This window comes from Taudactylus pleione, unplaced genomic scaffold (assembly GCF_031769625.1).
Source record: "Taudactylus pleione unplaced genomic scaffold, aTauple2 ptg000828l, whole genome shotgun sequence".
Classification (NCBI taxonomy): Eukaryota; Metazoa; Chordata; class Amphibia; order Anura; family Myobatrachidae; genus Taudactylus; species Taudactylus pleione.
In genome coordinates this window covers 4,544,574-4,565,948 of record NW_028285230.1, presented here as the reverse complement: position 1 = coordinate 4,565,948, position 21,375 = coordinate 4,544,574, and the positions used below count along the sequence as shown (strand labels likewise).

Below are 21,375 nucleotides of genomic sequence, written 5' to 3'. Positions count from 1 at the left end.
GGGGCTGATTCTATCGGAATGGAACGGGTTACCTCACCGGATCCGCTCTCAGTTGCTGGTGTTGTCCCCGGAGGTTCGGCAGTCTTTGGCTTGGTGGCTTCAGACAGCTCATCTGGTCGAGGGGCGCCCCTTTTGGATCCCGGACTGGGTCCTGCTCACGACGGATGCCAGTCTTCGGGGTTGGGGGGCAGGGACCAGCTCGTTGTCACTTCAGGGTCGTTGGTCTGCGGAAGAAGCTCTTCTTCCCATCAACATTCTGGAACTGCGGGCGGTTTATCGGGCCCTGCAGTCGTCCGTTCCCGCTCTTTACGGACGGGCGCGATGGCCTCCCGTCACAATCACAAGTTGCCCGTTTACGGGTCAAGGACAAGAGACGCAGGCGCCAGTCTGGTAGACGCGCTGTCGATGAAATGACGTTTCACCTGGCGTATCTGTTTCCTCCGATATCCTTACTTCCTCGGGTTCTGCGGAAATTCAAGCAGGACGGCGGCACGCTCGTGCTGGTTGCTCCGGCGTGGCCCAGACGTCCTTGGTACTCCGATCTGAGGTGTCTCTCCATCGACACTCCGTACCTTCTTCCTCAGCGTCGGGACCTGTTGTCTCAAGGGCCCTGCCTTTACCTGGATCTGGGTCGGCTGTCTTTAACGGCGTGGCTCTTGAGACAGCCGTCTTGAGGTCTAGGGGTTTCTCCAGTTCAGTCATTGGTACCATGCTTAGGGCACGCAAGCCTGCCTCCGCACGGATTTACCACAGGGTGTGGCGCACTTACTTTTAGTGGTGTGAATCCAGAAACTATGATCCTCAGGTGTTCCGGGTTTCCAGAATCTTGGAGTTCCTTCAATCAGGTTTGGACCTCGGCTTACGCCTGGCCTCTCTGAAGGTTCATGTGTCTGCTTTGTCCGTGTGGTTTCAGCGACGGATTGCTACACTACCGGATGTTCACACCTTTTTCCAGGGTGTTCTCAGGATACAGCCTCCCTTCGTGCCTCCTGTGGCTCCTTGGGAGTTGGCGGTGGTGCTACGGGTCTTGCAGGGTCATCCTTTTGAGCCTCTTGAGGTGGTGGACCTCAAGTGGCTGACGTTCAAGACCGTTTTTCTCCTAGCAATTGCTTCTGCCAGGAGGGTGTCAGAGTTGGGGGCGCTTTCCTGTCGCCCCCCTTTTCTGATTTTTCATCAGGACAGAGCGGTGCTCCGCACTCGTCCTGAGTTTTTGCCCAAAGTGGTCTCGAAGTTCCACATTAATCAGGAACTTGTTGTGCCAGCTTTTCAGTCACCTGATCTTTCAGCTGGTGAGGCTTCCTTAGATGTAGTCCGGGCACTTAGAATCTATGTGGATCGGACTGCTTCGGTTAGGAAGTCGGATTCTTTGTTTGTCCTCTTCGGTTTTCACAAGAGGGGTTGGCCTGCCAACAAGCAAACGTTAGCCCGTTGGCTTCGTTCCGTTATTTGTGAGGCTTATGCACAGGAGGGTTTACCTGTGCCAGCCTCTGTTAAGGCTCATTCCACTCGTTCTGTGGGTCCCTCTTGGGCTGCTAGACGTGGCGCCTCCGCTGTTCAGCTGTGTAAGGCGGCCACTTGGTCTTCAATTGAAACGTTTTTGAGGTTCTATGCGTTTGACACCTTCGCCTCTCAGGATGCATCCTTTGGGCGCCGGGTACTTCTTTCAGCACAGGAGCGTCCCCGCCCTTAGTTGAACTGCTTTGGGACATCTCCAAGGTCAACCCTGTGGACCCCCTATGGACCCTGAAGTAGAAAACAAGAGATATGGTAAGAACTTACCTTTGTTATCTCTGTTTCTACGAAGTCCATAGGGTCCACAGGGCGCCCGCCCTGACGCACCTGGCTTCAAATGGGCTGTGTGGCTGGTCACCGGTTTTCCGTCTCCCATTTCTGTGAGTATGGTTTCTTGTGTGTTCCAGTCTTCCTTCTCTCTGTTTAGTCTCCTCCTCCGGCCTTAGCTGCTTACCAACTGAGGTGCCTGTGGCCGGGGGCGGGGTATAGAGGAGGACGGACCCAAGTGCATCCTGGGAGCAGCAAAGCTTTAACTGCGTGGTGTCCATGGATCCAGATCCAGCTATACCCCAAGGTCAACCCTGTGGACCCTATGGACTTCGTAGAAACAGAGATAACAAAGGTAAGTTCTTACCATATCTCTTGTTTTGCCTGCTGGTAGAACAGGGGGCAGTGCCCGGAAAATGGGACTGTCCCACTGAAAACCGGGATGGTTGTGAGGGGTGCCCCCTCTATGGGGTGACGCCCCTGTGCGACCGCACTGGTCGAACGTGCCTCGTGCCGTCCCCGAGTTCCTCTTTCCTGCCTGGGGTGTAGCTCTCTGCTCTGGTGCTTCTAGCACATTCATCTGAAACAAACTGCTGAGATACAGACCAGAGTGTGCTAGAAGCACCAGAGTAGACAGCGACACCCCAGGTAGGAAAGAGGAACTGCACGGGTTGTGACAGGTGCAGGCTGCCAGAGTGGACACTTCCTTTCGCCTTTTATCACCTATGTTCATGCTTTCTGTTACTTCAAGACGCTCCCTAATGCCATCAAGGGTTTATACAATGGAAAAAGATGAGCAGACACATTCATAGTTTATCACCAGCTGGCTCCCGCCACTGCAGGTTTTTAGTAGAGTGAATCATGTAAAAGTATAGAATAATTATTTAATGACTGACATGCCTCTGTGGGTTTTATTGTAAAGCTGCGTAAACTTCATAGTCTCAGTCTAGGGGGTCAACCCAATTAGGTGCGAATTGCGAGTTTGTTTCATGAAACTTTCAGACTTTGCACGAATGCGCGCTCCAGAGAATTCTCTAATCCAATTAAAAATGCCTATTTGCGGTACTCGCAGCGGGGAATTGCGAATTGACTGCCAAACGCGATGAGAGAAGTGCATGAAAAATTGATAATTTCGTTAGCAGGACCGTATAGAAGGCTGTTTGTGGGAATTAGGAAGGTACTGTAGGTTTTTAAATGGTGTCAGATGGCTTTTGTTTGCTTTTTTTTTTTAAATGCAAAAAAATTTAAACTTTTTTCGTTTAATCTCAAATGAATTATTGTAAAAAAAAAATTATAAAAAAAACGATTATTTTTAAATTTTAAAAAATATTGTAATTACATTTTGGGGTGCCTAAACTAACAAAAAAAGTTGATTTTGGGGTAATTTGAGGAATTTTTTTTTTTTACCCCAAAAAATGAAATGCAGTTATTGTACTGATTAAGTTAATTGGAAACTGGCAATTGCCTAATTAGTCATTAGGGGGATGGGGGGGGGGGTGTCCAAGGGGTTCAGCACAGTGCCCCGACATTTTAACCTTAAAATAAAGATATTCCTTTCCATCTCTCAGGGAGGTGCGAATGGAAAAATGCGAATTCAGTCTGACTGGTTCAGTGCAAGTTGCTAATTGGATTGCAAAATGAATTTGCTATGCGAATTCCAAGAGAAAATAGCCACTCGCACCTCGCAATTCACACCTAATTGGCTTGACCCCTAGGTCTTTATTCATTCTTTATGCTTACTGTTTAGTGTAGATTATTATTGTTATTATTACTGATCTATCGTCAAAGTATTGTGACCAGACTATCACCCTAAAGCTGCCACATTGGTATATGGATATGTGTATTGTGCCCATCACTCATTGTTATTGTTGTATTGATCAATTAGTGGTGTTTGGTTTGTTTATTAGTGCCTGGGAAGACAGAAATAATGATGGCATCAGGCAGGGTCTTCTGCACTCTTCCGGCCCGTACCTTCACCAGGAAGAGGCAGGGAGATGCGACAAGTGCCACGTTTAGTGCGATTCCCGTGGGAGTGGATTTCCACGGTCTGATGAAGCAGAAGTCTACTAACGTCCTACCCTGTGTAAGTTCTGATTTACTGTCTAGTGTTCATTTCCATGCCAGCATTCCAGCCACTAACCATGGATATTGTGTTTTTATTTTGTGCTGTGGTTAATATTTTTTATTATTCCCAAATGTTTTCAAGCTGCGCATCCTGAAGCTAAATAACTGTATTCCTGCCCTGTACCAATTCACTTGCCAAATATTCGATCCGTAATAACAGATTTGCCAACGACTAGACAAATTGCAATGACCAAATTGATCCTGATAACACCAGATGTGGAGCGTACACACTACACAATAATTGCTTTGTTTCAAATGATCACCTGGACCGTCGTGGTGACGTTTTTTATATGCAAGATCGGGCCGATCTCCGTACACATTACAAATTCCGAACGATGCCTTTCCGATGCGACCGACATAACATGTGCAGCACACTGTATATGTTGGTGACAGATCCGGTCCCTGGTGCAGTGTCCACACTAAACCAGTGGTTCTGACAATAGGTGCCGCGTGCCACAAGTCGGTGGTTCAGGACCAAATCAAATGGTCAATGTTATAGGCAAAGTCAGTGCTGAATAATAAAGTATGTGGATAATCAGAAGCACAACCCTGTCCACCACCACATAACTGACCCTACGGATGACAGATGAGCACAGTTTACACAATTTAATTTTTTTCTGGAATTTCTCAATAAGGGGTGCATTAAAAAATGTGCTGATACGATTGGTCGCTGTGATTCAGGAAAGTTTGGGAACCACTGCGCTAAACTATTGTTGGGCCAATATCTGACAGGTTGGCCTGAGAATTGTAAAGTGTGCACCCACTCTGCTTAATAGGATTCTGCACATTTAGAATTTTAGGGGTTTCCATCTTCTGAGACTTCACCAGTGTAATCCCCAAAGTGTATCTACCTCCCAAACGCACGTACACACGGAACCTGATTCATAGTTGGATGCCCGTGCCCGGAGCCTGCATATTCATTTCCGTTGCATCGCCTCCTGTGGCGAGCTGGGCATTTGAATGTAGGATAAGTGGGTGGTGCACTTGTATACGGACCTGCAGGCTGTTCAGAGCTAAGTGTACCCAGAGATCCTGCTGATTCCAGACGGATCTCCTGTACCAAACATAGATGCGCCACCTTTGAATACACGCAATGCGCCACCTTTGAATACACACAATGCTGCCCCACGGTGCGCCAAGCCAATTAACCTGCCAGTGTATTTTTGGACTGTGGGAAAAAATGACAGCACCCAGTGGAAACCCACACTAGCACAGGGAGAATATGGGGCAGTGTTTCTCAAACGCGGTCCATATGGCCCACTCACAGTCCAGACATTAGGGATATCCCTGCTTCAGCACAGGTGGGTAAATCAATCTGACTGAGGTAATAATTATTAAGCCAGGAGAATCGGAGGTCTGACCCGGGAGTGACAGTCACATGACCGCCGGGCCCCAGAAACTGCTGGAGTCGCCGCAGCCATCAGGAGCAAGTAAGTCACCGCTGGGCTACCAGAGATGATGTGTCAACATTTGAACATGTCGACATTTCACCACTGCCTACATTATGAATGTCGACATATCATACCCAACCTCCATATCTGTCTTCTCTGGCTACCTATGGATCCTGCTGAATCCCAGATTTGGCTGACTGGCTGCTTAATGCTAGGTTATTTGTACACGCCAGATGTATGTTCATGTCAGTGTTACCACAGTGATCACATTTCACCGGCTGTACCAGTTTCTAAGGCTTATGGGTAGTCTGTCATTTTGTCTCTGCTTCAGTGTGGTGAGTGGTCACTAACACTGTTATTCCCTAGCTGACCTATACCATATGCTATCATTTTAAAGCTGTTATTAAAACACATGCCTGTTATTATGCACATATTGAGAAGGCTTTTAGAGCAGGTCACTGACCCAAAACATTTGTACCACACAGAGCCTGTCCTGTAATCAGTCTCATACTGTGTAATTATACTGCTAAAAATTCTTCACAGAGAAGTTAAAATGTCCTGGCTCCTCCATCTGAAAGTACAGAGTCGCTGTCGTACGGAAATATCTCCCACCTCACTGACAGCAGGACGTTATTACAAGGCTGTCTGTCATCCAATTCTTAATTTTGTCATGTGCCTTTAAATTTGCTGTGGTGCCATTTGCTTTAATGGGCAGGTGCCTCAACAGGCCGCCATGTACAACAAAATCTATTTTGGCATATTCAGTGAGCATACTTATATTGTTTATTTGCAATATTTTAGATGCTCGTATTTAAGAAACATTAAGTTTTAAAGCCACAGAATGACAATAGATGGGAACAATTGCTTATAATATGCAGAATGGGTTGGGTACAGGATGCCGGGGCACAGGATCGTGGTTGGTCAGAATCCCGACACCAGCATCCCAACAGGGTTCATATACCAACAGCTGTCGGTAAGTATATTAATATACATAACATTATTTGCGGGTCCGGTGCAGGCCACGCTCCCTCCATGTGACATCACAGCGGTGTGACCGTCTGAAGCATCCTAAGGACGCTCCAGGTGGCACTGCTGCATAGATTCTGGCTGCAGGCTGCCATTCTAGGCACCCTGCTAGCCAGATGAGACTAGAAGAAAAAAGCTACGAGGGCCAGACCAAATGATTCCGCGTGCCTTATACAGCCCCCGGGCCTGAGGTTCCCCATCCCCACCCTAGTGCCTAACCCTCCCCCTAACCCCAGTATTAACCGTCGGGATGCTGGCGTCTGGATTCTGAAAGGTGTCGGTGTCGGGATTCCGACGCCCGGCATCCTGAGGCATGGTTCTAAAGCCTCTCTGCTCACTACATCATATGCCATGTGACTGTGATTGCTATGGCAGTCCAATATTTACAGCATGACATAGCTGTCAATGTCAAAACGATTGCCATGGCCATCACATATTTATGTGCAGAATTATTAGTCCTTAATAATAGCCTGAAGGGGTTAGTTACAGAATCCCAATGGTGGCAATGCCGACTCTGAAATCCTGAGAGTATTATAACTGTTACCCTAACCTTACCCTAACCCACCCCTCCCACAGCCTAGCCCTAACCATCCTCTCCAGCAGACTAACCATAACCATGCCTTGCCGCAGCCTAACCCTAAAAACCTAATCTTAATGCTGGGTACACACTAAACCATTTGTCTACTCAGCGATCCGACGGGCGACCCCCCCCCCCCCATTGCCGACTGGCCACGATATCCGGTGGCCGGTACACATTACACGATCCGCCCAATATGTCGGCCCCTTACGCATTCCCGCTGCATGGGGTCGTCAGCCGCATCGTCAGGTGGGGTTACATGTAGGGCCGACTTGATTATGCGGCTGGCGACACGACAGAAGCGAGCACCGCCAGACATAGTGGGTGCACACTGCATGATTTGAACGATTTGCCGTTCCGATCCGGCGGAATCGGGCAAATTGTTCAAAATATTTAGCTAAGAGTGTACCCAGCTTTAGACTAATACCGTTGGGATTTCCACTGTCGGGATTTTGGAGCCAGTATTCTGATGACCGTCGGGATTCTGGAGCCAATGTTCTGATGACCGACGGGATTCCGGAGGCAATATTTTGACCATCGGGATCCTGAGCGCCGGAATGCTGACTACATCTAGCCTGAAGAGACAAACCAAGGAAAATGGTAATTACCTAGATGACTGAGATGTTGTTATAGTCACAGTGATTGGTATAAAGCACACCAAATATTTTTGTGGGATTTCTGCTTGTAAGACTTAAATCCAGGTAAACTAAGCTGTAAATTAGGGGAAAAAACTAAATAATGTAAATATTCTAAATAAATGATTGATGATTCTGGGCCTCATTTAGTATGGATCGCAGCTGCGAAATTGCACTCAACGCAGCTACGAAAATATGCTAATGCCTAATACACAGCTCAGCCAGCATAGAGACGCCCAGTGCTGCCTTCTCATATCCGTTCAGCCTCGCACTCCTACGTATATACATCGGTACCATCGTCGCACATCGTCCCGTCACGCAGCATTTACAGCAGGTCTGACCAGCCGCAGACACTGTAAGTCTCCTCGCACCCAGAGAGCTCTCATGCTGCGTATGCAATTGCAGTGGCTAATTTATGCACGTCCATGAAACGGCGTTCAAAAGGACAGGCACGCCTGCGTTTCTCCGACCACTCCCCCATCACCAACGCCAAACATTGACATCCCGTCACTCACTTTGAGATGGATCCCTTTGTGTGTCCATAATCGCAATGCGATCACCGCGCACGCACAGTTTGGCCTGTACCCATGCACAATGGCAAACAATCGATCACCTGCGTGCTTATTCGCTATTGTGTACACTGCTGAATCGGGCCCTATGTCAATGCTGATAGTGTCTTTGGGCCTTATCCAGAATTTCGCGTAAAGTGGACGCAATTAAGGATGCTTTTTGCCGGCTTCCCGACTGTCTAATCCTGGCAAGGTACAAATGACAGGCGTCGAAATCCTGACGCCTGTCATTAGACCTATGCCGGGAGCCAGACACCCGGCTTACCGATCAAAGGTAAGCCGGGCGCGGACAGCCGCGGGGAAGGAGGGTTAGGTTAGGGGCTCCCGGGGGACTTAGGGTTAGGCTAGGGGAAGGGGGGGTTAGGGTGAGGCACCTCCGGGGGGAGGTTAGGGTTAGGCACTCCCCCCGGGAGACTTAGGGTTAGGCTGCGAGGAAGGGGGGGTTAGGTTTAGGCACTTAGAGGGGGTTTAGGGTTAGGCACTTGGGGGGGAGGTTAGGGTTAGGCACCCCTAAAGGAGGGGTATTACTTACCTTTCTAACTTTCTTGATCTTCACCCTTGCCAGGCTTCCGCTGTCGGGTTTAGAACCGCTGGCCGTGCTAAGTGAATATCTACGTCTGTATTCAGGGTCAGCCACACCTGCGTGTCTGCAGGGCCAGCAATAGAAATCTAGGAGCCCGGAGCACTGATGTCTCTTGAGGTCCCCCTCAGCCCTCCCACACCTCCACCAACGACCTTCGCAGTCACATATCCCTCCCCTGCGTGTGCTAATACATATAACAACAAATTTAAGACACTAATGCTGTAAGTGTTATATATATCCCTCATTAGAATGGAAATTAAATAAAATACACTTACCACACACTTGTCCCATCCAGTTATTCTTGTTGATTGATAGTGCTGCTGCCGCTGGGGAGGGTATCTGCAGTCTAGTGGTGCTGTTGCTACTGCAGCTTGCTTCCTGGTAGGTGGCCGCAGTTTCAGGGAGTCGGACAGAAGAGCCATTACGGGCGCAGCGGACAACTCGTCCATAGTTGCTCAATATTGCACATGCGGGCCTTATCGCATGCACAGTCATCTAATAATCGCCAGATCCTTACGCAGATGGAATTGCATGCAACTCTAAAACAGGCCCTTTATGTATTGTGTTTCTATGAGCATTTTCACATTGACAGTTACTTTATGCTGTAAATATTGGAAATTGCCTTTGTGTTTTTAATGTGAGGTGTTTAGAAGCAACTCCTATGATAAAGATACGTGTAACTGACATGGAGCCAGGTTCAGCAAGGAATGCAGATGGTAATACGCACGCAATCGGTCGGTTGTTGTGTACTGTGCATGCGCTAACTAGCAATTGCGTTCGGAATCGCGATTGCAGAGGCCACGCAGACCCAGAGCAGAGTGATTGACAGGAAGTGCCGTTTGTGGGTGGTGACGGGGGGGTGGGTGTTCGGGCGAATGTGTGGCCATAAGCAGCCATAGCACTGATAGCATGCGTGGATGTTAGCAATTTCTGAGTTCTGGGCTTGTGCAAGTGTGCTTATGGGTCCGATGTTACCGATTGTTCCCCTAGTATATGGATGTGAGTAAGTGGAAGTGATCGTCCTTATGTCAGGCTGCGATCGCAATGTGAATGCAAACATTTAAATAGAACCGTTTATATTAGCAACTGCGGTGCATAGCAGAATTGCGATCCATAGTGAATCAGGCCCTTGATCCCTTTAACCTTTATGTCATATATAACTAAATATCATACATAACATTTTATCATTTGCTGCTGGGCGGGCACATCTATCCGCATCACTGGGCCTGCTTCAGAACCGGACCCTCTGAAAGAGCGCTCGCTCTGAATCAGGGCATTTTTTCTTTTTTGTGCGGCCTCCTGGCCGCTCGCTTAGCTGTGGGTGACCACCCACAGCTATTGCGAGCGGCCAGGTGATGGTCTCGACCATCGGGGCTTGCGACGAGACCCTTCCAGTGAGCTTCTGGCTCTTAATAGAGCCGGAAGCCCCCAAACGGCAGGCGTTCCGTCGGGAACGCCTCCGTTTGGCCAGCCACCCCCCCCCCTGCCCGCCTACAAAATGATGCGAGCTGTTGATCAAAATATCAGCCGCCCCCTTTTGGTGCGAGACACGGAGCGACGGAGCGCCCGTTTCTAGCCGGGTCTCGCGCATGCGCACGTCTGAGCCGGCTCTGGCGTGCGCATGCCAGTGGCCAAACATTGTGAGTGCATAGTGCTTGCGAGCGGGTCTGAATCAGGCCCACTGTACATGGTCTCATATCTTACTTGCCTACATTGCAAAAGCATTTCGGTGAGATTGTGACAGCAACACCTGTGAGCGCAACGTTAAAACGGACGTGTACTGTTCCGCGTGTCATAAAGTTTACTTACACTCAAATTTAAATGAGCCCCAAAGCAGCAATTGTTACTCAGTAAAGGTGCGTATCCATTAGGCGATGGGGTAACGACAGTACGATCACAACATCGTAATCATTCAGATATGTCGTTCAGTGTAGGCACCCTCCCTCATCCCTGAACATGGCCAATCTGTCGTTATCGGCAGATTGACCAGCATGTTCAGGCAATGATTGATGTCGAAAACAACCAGCGGGAGCGCAAATCGCTGGTCGTTTTTGACATTTTCATGGCCGATTCATGCACGATTAATTAGCGATTGAACGATTTCGATGTCGTAATCGTTCAAATGATCTGTTTAATCTACTTGTTGATGAAAACACAGATACATCATTGTGTCTTCTAACCAATGCAGGGAAATGGCACTGATGATCTAGTTTGAAATTATACATACCTAATTTCTTATTTCACAAATATATTAAAGCTACATAATGGGGGTAATGTGCAATCAGGGAGATTGCTAGACTCTTCAGGGAGTCAGGGAGATTGCTACTATTTCAGGGAGTTGTTGGCAAGTACAGTATGTCTCATATGTAATTGCTGCTTGTGTGGGTTACACTTGGTTCCATTTCCAAGAAGACCTCTGACATGTTGGTTAAAGCTTTCTGCTGTCTTTGGGAAACATTAACACAGTGCTTAGTAGCATTAAGGATATAATGAGGGGCCATTTATACTGAGTGACGTTTTAGTGCATTGTGTAGAGGTTAGAATTCAGTTTAATTTTGCCTTAGTGCAATTTGTGATTATTTAGTAAATAATAGATAATGTGATTGTTAATGCCTCATCATTATGATATACAGTAGGTGATATACAGTAATACTAAAATAAAGTGCAACATTTATGGCATACCATGTTGTGGACATATAACTGCATCACATACTCTGCCGAGAAACACTCGTACGCTAATTACAACACCCACATTTTTCTAAAGCTTTAACTATAAACACATTTTCTTTTCATGCTTGCTCCCACAACATTCTCATTATATACTGTAGCTCTCTGGCTCAGCAATCTTCAGTCTCTGCTCTGCAGGCCATCCTACTGTACCCACCCTCAGTCTCTGCTCTGCAGGCCATCCTACTGTACCCACCCTCACTCTCTGCTCTGCAGGCCATCCTTCTGTACCCACTTTCAGTCTCTGCTCTGCAGGCTTCCTTCTGTACCCACTTTCAGTCTCTGCTCTTCAGGCCATCCTTCTGTAGCCACTTTCAGTCTCTGCTCTGCAGGCCATCCTTCTGTACCCACTTTCAGTCTCTGCTCTGGAGGTCATCCTTCTGTACCCACTTTCAGTTTCTGCTCTGCAGGCCATCCTTCTGTACCCACTTTCAGTTTCGGCTCTGCAGGCCATCCTTCTGTACCCACTTTCAGTCTCTGCTCTGCAGGCCATCCTTCTGTACCCACTTTCAGTCTCTGCTCTGCAGGCCATCCTTTTGTACCCTGCTTCAGTTTCTATTTTCCTGGCCATCCTGCTATACCCACTTTCATTCTCAGCTCTGCTGGAAATCCTTGTGTACTCACTTTCAGTCTTATGTTCTGCTGGTCATGCTTCTGAACCCGCTTCAGTTGTTCTGCTGGCCTTCCATCGGTACCCCACTTTAGTCTCTGCTCTTTTGGCCATCCTTCAGCTCCTCTGTTCAGTTTCTGTTCTGCTGGCCATTATTCAGTACCGCAGTTCAGTCTCTGTTCTCCTGGCCATCCTCCTGTATCCACGCTTCAGTCTCTGTTCCCATGGCCACTCTTCTGTACCCACTTTCAGCCTCTGTTCTGCTGGCCATCCTCCTGTACCCTGCTTCAGTATTTGTTTTCCTGGCTATCCTTCAGTACTCCACTTCACTCTCTGTTCTGCTGGCCATCCTTCTGTACCCACGGTCCAGAGTCTGTACTGCTGGCTAGCTTTCTGTACCTCGCTTCAGTCTCTGCTCTGATGGCCATCCTTCTCTACCCAGGCTTCAGTCTCTGCTCTGCTGGCCATCCTTCTCTACCCAGGCTTCAGTCTCTGCTCTGCTGGCCATCCTTCTCCACCCAGGCTTCAGTCTCTTCTCTGATGGCCATCCCTCTCTACCCAGGCTTCAGTCTCTGCTCTGATGGCCATCCTTCTCTACCCAGGCTTCAGTCTCTGCTCTGCTGGCCATCCTTCTCTACCCAGGCTTCAGTCTCTGCTCTGCTGGCCATCCTTCTCCACCCAGGCTTCAGTCTCTTCTCTGATGGCCATCCCTCTCTACCCAGGCTTCAGTCTCTGCTCTGATGGCCATCCTTCTCTACCCAGGCTTCAGTCTCTGCTCTGCTGGCCATCCTTCTCTACCCAGGCTTCAGTCTCTGCTCTGATGGCCATCCTTCTCTACCCAGGCTTCAGCCTCTGCTCTGATGGCCATCCTTCTCTACCCAGGCTTCAGTCTCTGCTCTGCTGGCCATCCTTCTCTACCCAGGCTTCAGTCTCTGCTCTGCTGCCCATCCTTCTCTACCCAGGCTTCAGTCTCTGCTCTGATGGCCATCCTTCTCTACCCAGGCTTCAGCCTCTGCTCTGATGGCCATCCTTCTCTACCCAGGCTTCAGTCTCTGCTCTGCTGGCCATCCTTCTCTACCCAGGCTTCAGTCTCTGCTCTGCTGCCCATCCTTCTCTACCCAGGCTTCAGTCTCTGCTCTGCTGGCCATCCTTCTCTACCCAGGCTTCAGTCTCTGCTCTGCTGGCCATCCTTCTGTACCTAGGCCTCAGTCTCTGCTCTGCTGGCCATCCTTCTCTACCCAGGCTTCAGTCTCTGCTCTGCTGGCCATCCTTTTGTACCCAGGCTTCAGTCTCTGTTCTGCTGGCCATCCTCCTGTACCCAGGCTTCAGTCTCTGCTCTGCTGGCCATCCTTTTGTACCCAGGCTTCAGTCTCTGTTCTGCTGGCCATCCTTCTGTACCCAGGCTTCAGTCTCTGCTCTGCTGGCCATCCTCCTGTACCCAGGCTTCAGTCTCTGCTCTGCAGGCCATCCTTCTGTACCCACTTTCAGTCTCTGCTCTGCAGGCCATCCTTCTGTACCCACTTTCAGTCTCTGCTCTGCAGGCCATCCTTTTGTACCCTGCTTCAGTTTCTATTTTCCTGGCCATCCTGCTATACCCACTTTCATTCTCAGCTCTGCTGGAAATCCTTGTGTACTCACTTTCAGTCTTATGTTCTGCTGGTCATGCTTCTGAACCCGCTTCAGTTGTTCTGCTGGCCTTCCATCGGTACCCCACTTTAGTCTCTGCTCTTTTGGCCATCCTTCAGCTCCTCTGTTCAGTTTCTGTTCTGCTGGCCATTATTCAGTACCGCAGTTCAGTCTCTGTTCTCCTGGCCATCCTCCTGTATCCACGCTTCAGTCTCTGTTCCCATGGCCACTCTTCTGTACCCACTTTCAGCCTCTGTTCTGCTGGCCATCCTCCTGTACCCTGCTTCAGTATTTGTTTTCCTGGCTATCCTTCAGTACTCCACTTCACTCTCTGTTCTGCTGGCCATCCTTCTGTACCCACGGTCCAGAGTCTGTACTGCTGGCTAGCTTTCTGTACCTCGCTTCAGTCTCTGCTCTGATGGCCATCCTTCTCTACCCAGGCTTCAGTCTCTGCTCTGCTGGCCATCCTTCTCTACCCAGGCTTCAGTCTCTGCTCTGCTGGCCATCCTTCTCCACCCAGGCTTCAGTCTCTTCTCTGATGGCCATCCCTCTCTACCCAGGCTTCAGTCTCTGCTCTGATGGCCATCCTTCTCTACCCAGGCTTCAGTCTCTGCTCTGCTGGCCATCCTTCTCTACCCAGGCTTCAGTCTCTGCTCTGCTGGCCATCCTTCTCCACCCAGGCTTCAGTCTCTTCTCTGATGGCCATCCCTCTCTACCCAGGCTTCAGTCTCTGCTCTGATGGCCATCCTTCTCTACCCAGGCTTCAGTCTCTGCTCTGCTGGCCATCCTTCTCTACCCAGGCTTCAGTCTCTGCTCTGATGGCCATCCTTCTCTACCCAGGCTTCAGCCTCTGCTCTGATGGCCATCCTTCTCTACCCAGGCTTCAGTCTCTGCTCTGCTGGCCATCCTTCTCTACCCAGGCTTCAGTCTCTGCTCTGCTGCCCATCCTTCTCTACCCAGGCTTCAGTCTCTGCTCTGATGGCCATCCTTCTCTACCCAGGCTTCAGCCTCTGCTCTGATGGCCATCCTTCTCTACCCAGGCTTCAGTCTCTGCTCTGCTGGCCATCCTTCTCTACCCAGGCTTCAGTCTCTGCTCTGCTGGCCATCCTTTTGTACCCAGGCTTCAGTCTCTGTTCTGCTGGCCATCCTTCTGTACCCAGGCTTCAGTCTCTGCTCTGCTGGCCATCCTCCTGTACCCAGGCTTCAGTCTCTGCTCTGTTGGCCATCCTTCTGTACCCAGGCTTCAGTCTCTGCTCTGTTGGCCATCCTTCTGTACCCTGCTTCAGTCGGTTCTGCTGGCCATCCTTCTGTACTTTCTTCCGTCTCTGATCTGCTGACCATCATTCTGTAATTATACTTCAGTCTCTGTTCTACTGGACATCCGTCCCTGCCTGCTTCAGTCTCTGTTCTGCTGACAATTATTAAGTGCCTGCTTCAGTCTCTGCTCTGCAGGCCATCCTTCTGCACCCACGGTCCAGTCTCTGTACTGCTGGCCATGCTTTCGGTACCTCGCTTCAGTTTATGTTCTGCTGGCCATCCTTCTGTACCCAGGCTTTAGTCTCTGTTCTGCTGGCCATCCCTCTGTATCCACTTTCAGTCTCTGCTCTGCAGGCCATCCTTTTGTACCCAGGCTTCAGTCTCTGCTCTGCTGGCCATCCTTCTCTACCCAGTCTTCAGTCTCTGCTCTGCAGGCCATCCTTCTCTACCCAGGCTTCAGTCTCTGCTCTGCTGGCCAGCCTTCTCTACCCAGGCTTCAGTCTCTGCTCTGCTGGCCATCCTTCTCTACCCAGGCTTCAGTCTCTGCTCTGCTGGCCATCCTTCTCTACCCAGGCTTCAGTCTCTGCTCTGCTGGCCATCCTTCTCTACCCAGGCTTCAGTCTCTGCTCTGCAAGCCATCCTTCTGTACCCAGGCTTCAGTCTCTGCTCTGAAGGCCATCCTTCTGTACCCAGACTTCAGTCTCTGCTCTGCAAGCCATCCTTCTGTACCCAGGCTTCAGTCTCTGCTCTGAAGGCCATCCTTCTGTACCCAGACTTCAGTCTCTGCTCTGCAGGCCATCCTTCTGTACCCAGACTTCAGTCTCTGCTTTGCAGGCCATCCTTCTGTACCCTGGCTTCAGTCTCTGCTCTGCAGGCCATCCTTCTGTACCCAGGCTTCAGTGTCTGCTCTGCTGGCCATCCTTCTGTACCCAGGCTTCAGTTTCTGCTCTGCTGGCCATCCTCCTGTACCTCATTTCAGTCTCTGCTCTGCAGGCCATCCTTCTGTACCATGCTTCAGTGTCTGCTCTGCTGGCCATCAGCTGGTCATGCTGCTGTACCCCACTTCAGTTTCTGCTCTATTTGCCATACTACTGTACCCCACTTCTTGTTATCTGTTACCTATCTGCTTTTGTTTGTTGCTATGTAACTGACTGTGATACTCCTCCATTCCTGGACTTTATATTGGATTTCCCGGTGCAGGGGTCTTCCCAGGAGCTCACATGTGATCACCAGAGAATAACCAGGGGTCACTCTTAAAAGAGGGGACCCTTGTGTCTGTGGGTGACAGCATGGAGGAGACTTTTAGTGTTTTATTACGTTTTCTGATTTTTGAAAATGTTTGTAGTGTTTTGTCTGGAGGCATGGGACTTAATGATGTAATTGCACCTCAGCGGGATGATGTCATCAAGTCCCGCCACTCCTACCTCCCATCTACATCAACTATTAAGGGGGGACTTTTAGGTAAACTTTCCCAATTCATTCCCCTGCAGTTCTGAAGACAAGATCCACTTGTCCTTAGCAGCGAAGGGGTTAAATACCTGAGTTTACTTGCGCATAAGTGTATGTATTCTGCCGTATTTGCATGGGACGTCATTCTACTGTATTCCACTTCAAAGTGGCATTAGTTTGGAGTCCATCTACACTGCTTAAAAGTGCTCACAGGTCATGGAGGGTCAGGAACGTCTTAACATTTGTGCAGTATCCTTTTTTTTTTTTGCATTACAGCTCTGTGCCCCAATTCGTGTATGTGTGTGTGTGTATGTATGTGTAATATATATATATATATATATATATATATATATATATATATATAAATAATATTATACACTTTTGTGACATTACAAAGTATATTGGTCTAATGCCATGTAGTTGATAAATGAATCCTCACACTGTTCATTCGTCGGGATGGGTTTTCGCACAGTGGGCAGAATAGCGGGGCCGGCCGAAAACCGATGGATGTGCAAGACGTTATCAGAACTAAAGTGCTTTTCAATAGCTGGTGCGCGGCTGTAAAGAAGTCATTTGCATCTTAATTTTCCTATTTTCAATTTCCCATATGAAAGTTATTAAAACTTAATGAGAAGAAAAATTAAATAATTGTGTAAAAAGGAAATATGTCAGAGCAGCACAATATTTATAAAGCAATTATAAGTGCACAAAAGGAAAGAGATGTGTTGAGCTGTATTCAGATGGAAAATGAGTAATGCCTGTATCTCTAGGATAAAAAGTGACGTTTTAGAACTACTATACTTACTGTTCGTCACGTGTGCCGTCTATTGCCATATGGGCGGAGTTACTGTCTGCATTCCGCCCACATTTACTGTTCAGTTACATAGGGGGGAGCTGTGTGAAGCCTTCTGTAGAGGACAAATGGTGAAGTTTCTCTTAGCAAACTGTCAAAGCCGGATAATCAGCTGAGACAGAATCTGTTTACAATCGGAATCTGCGCGACGCCATCTCACGAATGGCGACAAGACTCCATCTTAGAAATAGATCACACAACGCCATTTTGTCAAAACCACAGAGTACCAATCCTCCCCAGACACATACCGACAGTGTTTAACATACATAAAAAATGACTTATTAGCATTAAAACACTTTTTAGTAATCCTTCCAGAAATCATGCCCTGATGTACACAAAGCCCTTTCTGGGGACAACCTTGATACCATAACAAACACAGTATACTAGGAAAACAACTAACAATACACCAGAATACTGTGAGTGTTTTACATACAAATTGGGAATCCCTGTATATAGACAAGTATGGGCGTGGCAATTGAAATATAACCCAGACATTGATATGCACAATTGAATTTGTCTGAGTTAACAATGGTCAGAGGTTTTGCTTACCAGACACAGTGGCAACGACAATCAGCTGGGGGTTCCCACCCTGCTTGAAAGTGAACCTAGCTGTTTGTAACACCCCGCATTATAGATTTAAAAATATGTTAGTAAGGGATAGACATTATATATATATATATATATATATATCTATCTATCTATATATATATATATATAGATAGATAGATATTAAATCCATCATAAATAGAATCTCATGCATAAACACCGCACATAACATGACGCACTAGCGAATGCACAATATCCTGCATGTGAACGCTGTTTATAAGCTGCATGCGTGCACATCTGCCCCAAATCAGATAAACCTAACTAGCGTCTTTTCCCAAACCCATAATACTTACATAATGCACACTCACATAAAAGGTTCCATAGCTTTAAAGTATAAGATCCGTTTTATACATTTATTACAAATGCTGTGAAATAAAGGCTATTTTGGTATCTGAGGTTTAATACGTGATAAGTAAGCCGTGTTTGGTATTGTACTGATCTGCATTTTCTCAACAGCTTTCCGGTACCATCAGTGAGAAGATCGCAACATGCATTCGCAACTTATGGACCGTAGAGACTTAAAGCACCAGAATGTACATTGTAAAACCAACAGCCTAGATTTGCATGCAGGGGAAATAGAGGAGGCAACAACTGTTAGAGGCTGTTCTGTGTCCATTTGAACCAACCTGTTAAATGCCCTGTAACAGATGCACTGGGAACCAATGGGATTAGCAACAAACTCCTCTTTTGTGTTGTCTGTTTCTGTGAGGGTATAAATGTGTGTGTTGTGACCCCAGTCTGGAGTCTTCTTGCTGATTGACAGAGGTTTCTTGCTGATGCCGGTATCTGGTCCAGAGCGCGTGCGTAATGTATAACTGTATCTTGGGTCTGTATAATTCTTTGTGCTAAATTGTACTTAGATCACAGCGTGTAACTGACTGTACTTTACTTGAATAATACTTTGTGCTTTGGAAACATATGTTCAAGGTCTAAATTCTTTATTTTACTGTATGACTGCGTACGCAAATAGCATCAATTTTAGAGGTTTACAGGCAGGGTTTAGAAGGTATAGGTAGGTGCGTATAGAGGTTGAAATCCAGTATCCTTAGATGGGGGCTCATAGTGTGAGGTCACTTACCTGTTCAAAGGGTGGATAGTGGCCACACGCAGTTTTCCCTGCTACCACTCTATGCTGAGAGATCGCTATCCATTATCGTGTGAGTCAAGGTACGCTGACTAGAATCCAGGGACAAGAAAGGAAAGAGTTTGTTTTCCTTTGTTGATAGTATTTTACGCTAAAAAGGGTACCGTAGAATTGCGCACGCGGATGAGTCGCATTTTTTTGGTGCGCGTAATAGAGATGCACTATTGCGTACGCAGCTAAGGGTAAGAGTCATATGGTTGTGTGGTAATCGCATTATTGTGTATGTGACTAGTCGTACAATAGCGTATACGTATTTCCGGTAGTGCTGCCACGTGTTTAAACAAAGCCGATAAGGTCACATTGTCAATTGTTGCCAATAACTGGGTTAACGTGTTTTTTTCTGCGCAGGAAAAAAGTGTGTAACTGTGAGTACTTGTTTAGGGTGTAACACGGGACCTAAATGTTAAGGGTAAGGTAGGACCCTTAAGTGCTAGGCACAGGAGTTGGCCTAGTGGCTCGGTAGCAGCTTACCGTTTACTTTACACAAAGCAGGTGTATGGGTTGTTATTTTTGTTAGGGTTCGGCTCCCAGTGTGATTATAGTGTTCAGTAATCAATGTGTGTGATCTGTTAGGCTTATTTGAACACTATAATTGAACCACATAATTTTGGTTAAATTGTGATTGTGAGCTGGTGAGAGGGTGGACGAAATCAACTGGAACACAAAGGGTACTTTGCTGCCCCCTAGCAGTTGAAAGGTAGTCAAAAAGGGATTGTTGAGCGGAAGCGGCCTTTACTTCCGTAGGTGAGTGGAAGCGTCTAGAAGTCCTCCATAGGGTTTGCGGATACACCCTTTTTCAAAGGCGTCCGCAGGTAAGTGAAAGTATCTTAATTGTCTTTCGCCAGTTTAAATTTTTATTGAAAAACGTAGGAGTTGTCCCAAGATGGGAGCCACGCAAACAATAGAAATGTTAGACAATGATGTGCTGCTAATGGAGGCGCCGCTTGGATCGGCCCGTCGTATTATGCATCCTAAGTACGGTACTTATGCAATAAGGTATTGTGACGTATGGTTTAAAATAACCATGAAGAGTGTTAGACCGTTTCCCAGAATTGGTAGTTTTGATAAAGATGTGATCCCGGACATTATCTAATGCATCAGTCTGATGCGCTCTCGAGAGAAAAAGGTAAAATATTATGAATGTTTAAAGTTGTGGCAACATGAAGGGGATGCGTGGCTTAAAAATGTGCAAGCGACGCAAACTAGCGTTTGCGAACGCATTGCCAGAAAATACACCCACGGCACTAAATTGCAATGTGTGCAAGCCGCAAAATGGTGCGCACGTGCGACAAGGTAGCGTTGCGGAAGGTATTGCCAGTAGTTCACGCGCATCACCGCCACCTTATGTGGATGGGGGTGCAGGTACAGTTATTGAAAAAAAAACTCATAAAAATGTAACAAACAATTTGTACCCTCTCTTAAGTAACCATAAAGAAAATGTTTATGATGTGGATGATGAGCCTATTGTTATGTCTGCCGTTTCCTATGCTGTACACATGTTAGATGCGACACTACGACAAGCTCACGTGGTGCCACCATCTCCATCTGTAACAGCACGGGAAGTGTTAAACTCCTCTGCGCCCGTGGAGGAAGTTGTTAATACTATACGTTGCAGCAACAGACTAAACCCCCAGCCAGGTAATAAGGTCAAAGGTAGCACTGCGGCCGGTCTGCATCCCATTCGGAAAATCACTGTTCCGAATGGGAAAGCGGAAGCGAACAGAGTTATACCTACAAGGGATGGTAATGCATTGTCCTTGGACAAGAGCAGAACTAAATTCCATCAGAAATGATTTCCCCTATCACAAGAAGGAATTAGCCAAATGTCAAAGATTTTTTGAGAAATTTGGGTAGTTCTCATGAGCCCACCATTAAAGATTGGCGGGAGGTGTTAAGGGCCTGTCTACCACGCAATATCGATGTGACAAAATTTATCACGGATTGTGTATTGGATGGTGACGTTCCCTTAACAGACCAAGTAAACCAAGGTAACATTACCCGTATTATAACTCAGTTGGGTGTATATTTTCCAGTAGTAGTTAACTGGAACAAAATTTTCACTATAAAACAAAAAGAGAGTGAATCTGCAGAAGACTATTGCGACCGGGCTCTGCAGGCTATCACCCAGTACACTGGGTTAGAAGATATTAAAGATCGCACTCACCACACGGGAATGATTGTCACTATACTCATGGATGGCCTTAAAGAGAACCTAAAAACCGGGGTTCAGACCTCACAGCCTGGCTGGAGGGGAGTCACAATAGATACCCTCATAGAATCCGCCATAGAACATGACAAAAACATCTCAAAGAAGAGAGAGACCCAGAGCGAGAAACTAATGGCTGTCAGTATTAAAGCTCTGGAAGGAATGACAGTAACATCACAGCCAGCAGACACACCTGCACCCACACCTGCACCT

The 21,375-nt window shown here is 47.6% G+C and overlaps 1 protein-coding gene across 1 annotated transcript in view; it reads left to right on the top strand.

The window, feature by feature from the left end:
• The window catches only part of LOC148474620 (uncharacterized), a 395,468-nt gene that overhangs the window by 47,460 nt on the left and 326,633 nt on the right, over window positions 1-21,375 (top strand). The window contains exon 2 of the mRNA XM_088458374.1: window positions 3,687-3,862. Coding sequence (XP_088314500.1) covers window positions 3,707-3,862 — 156 coding nt within the window. The 5' untranslated portion in view covers window positions 3,687-3,706. The remainder of the gene's footprint in view (window positions 1-3,686; window positions 3,863-21,375) is intronic.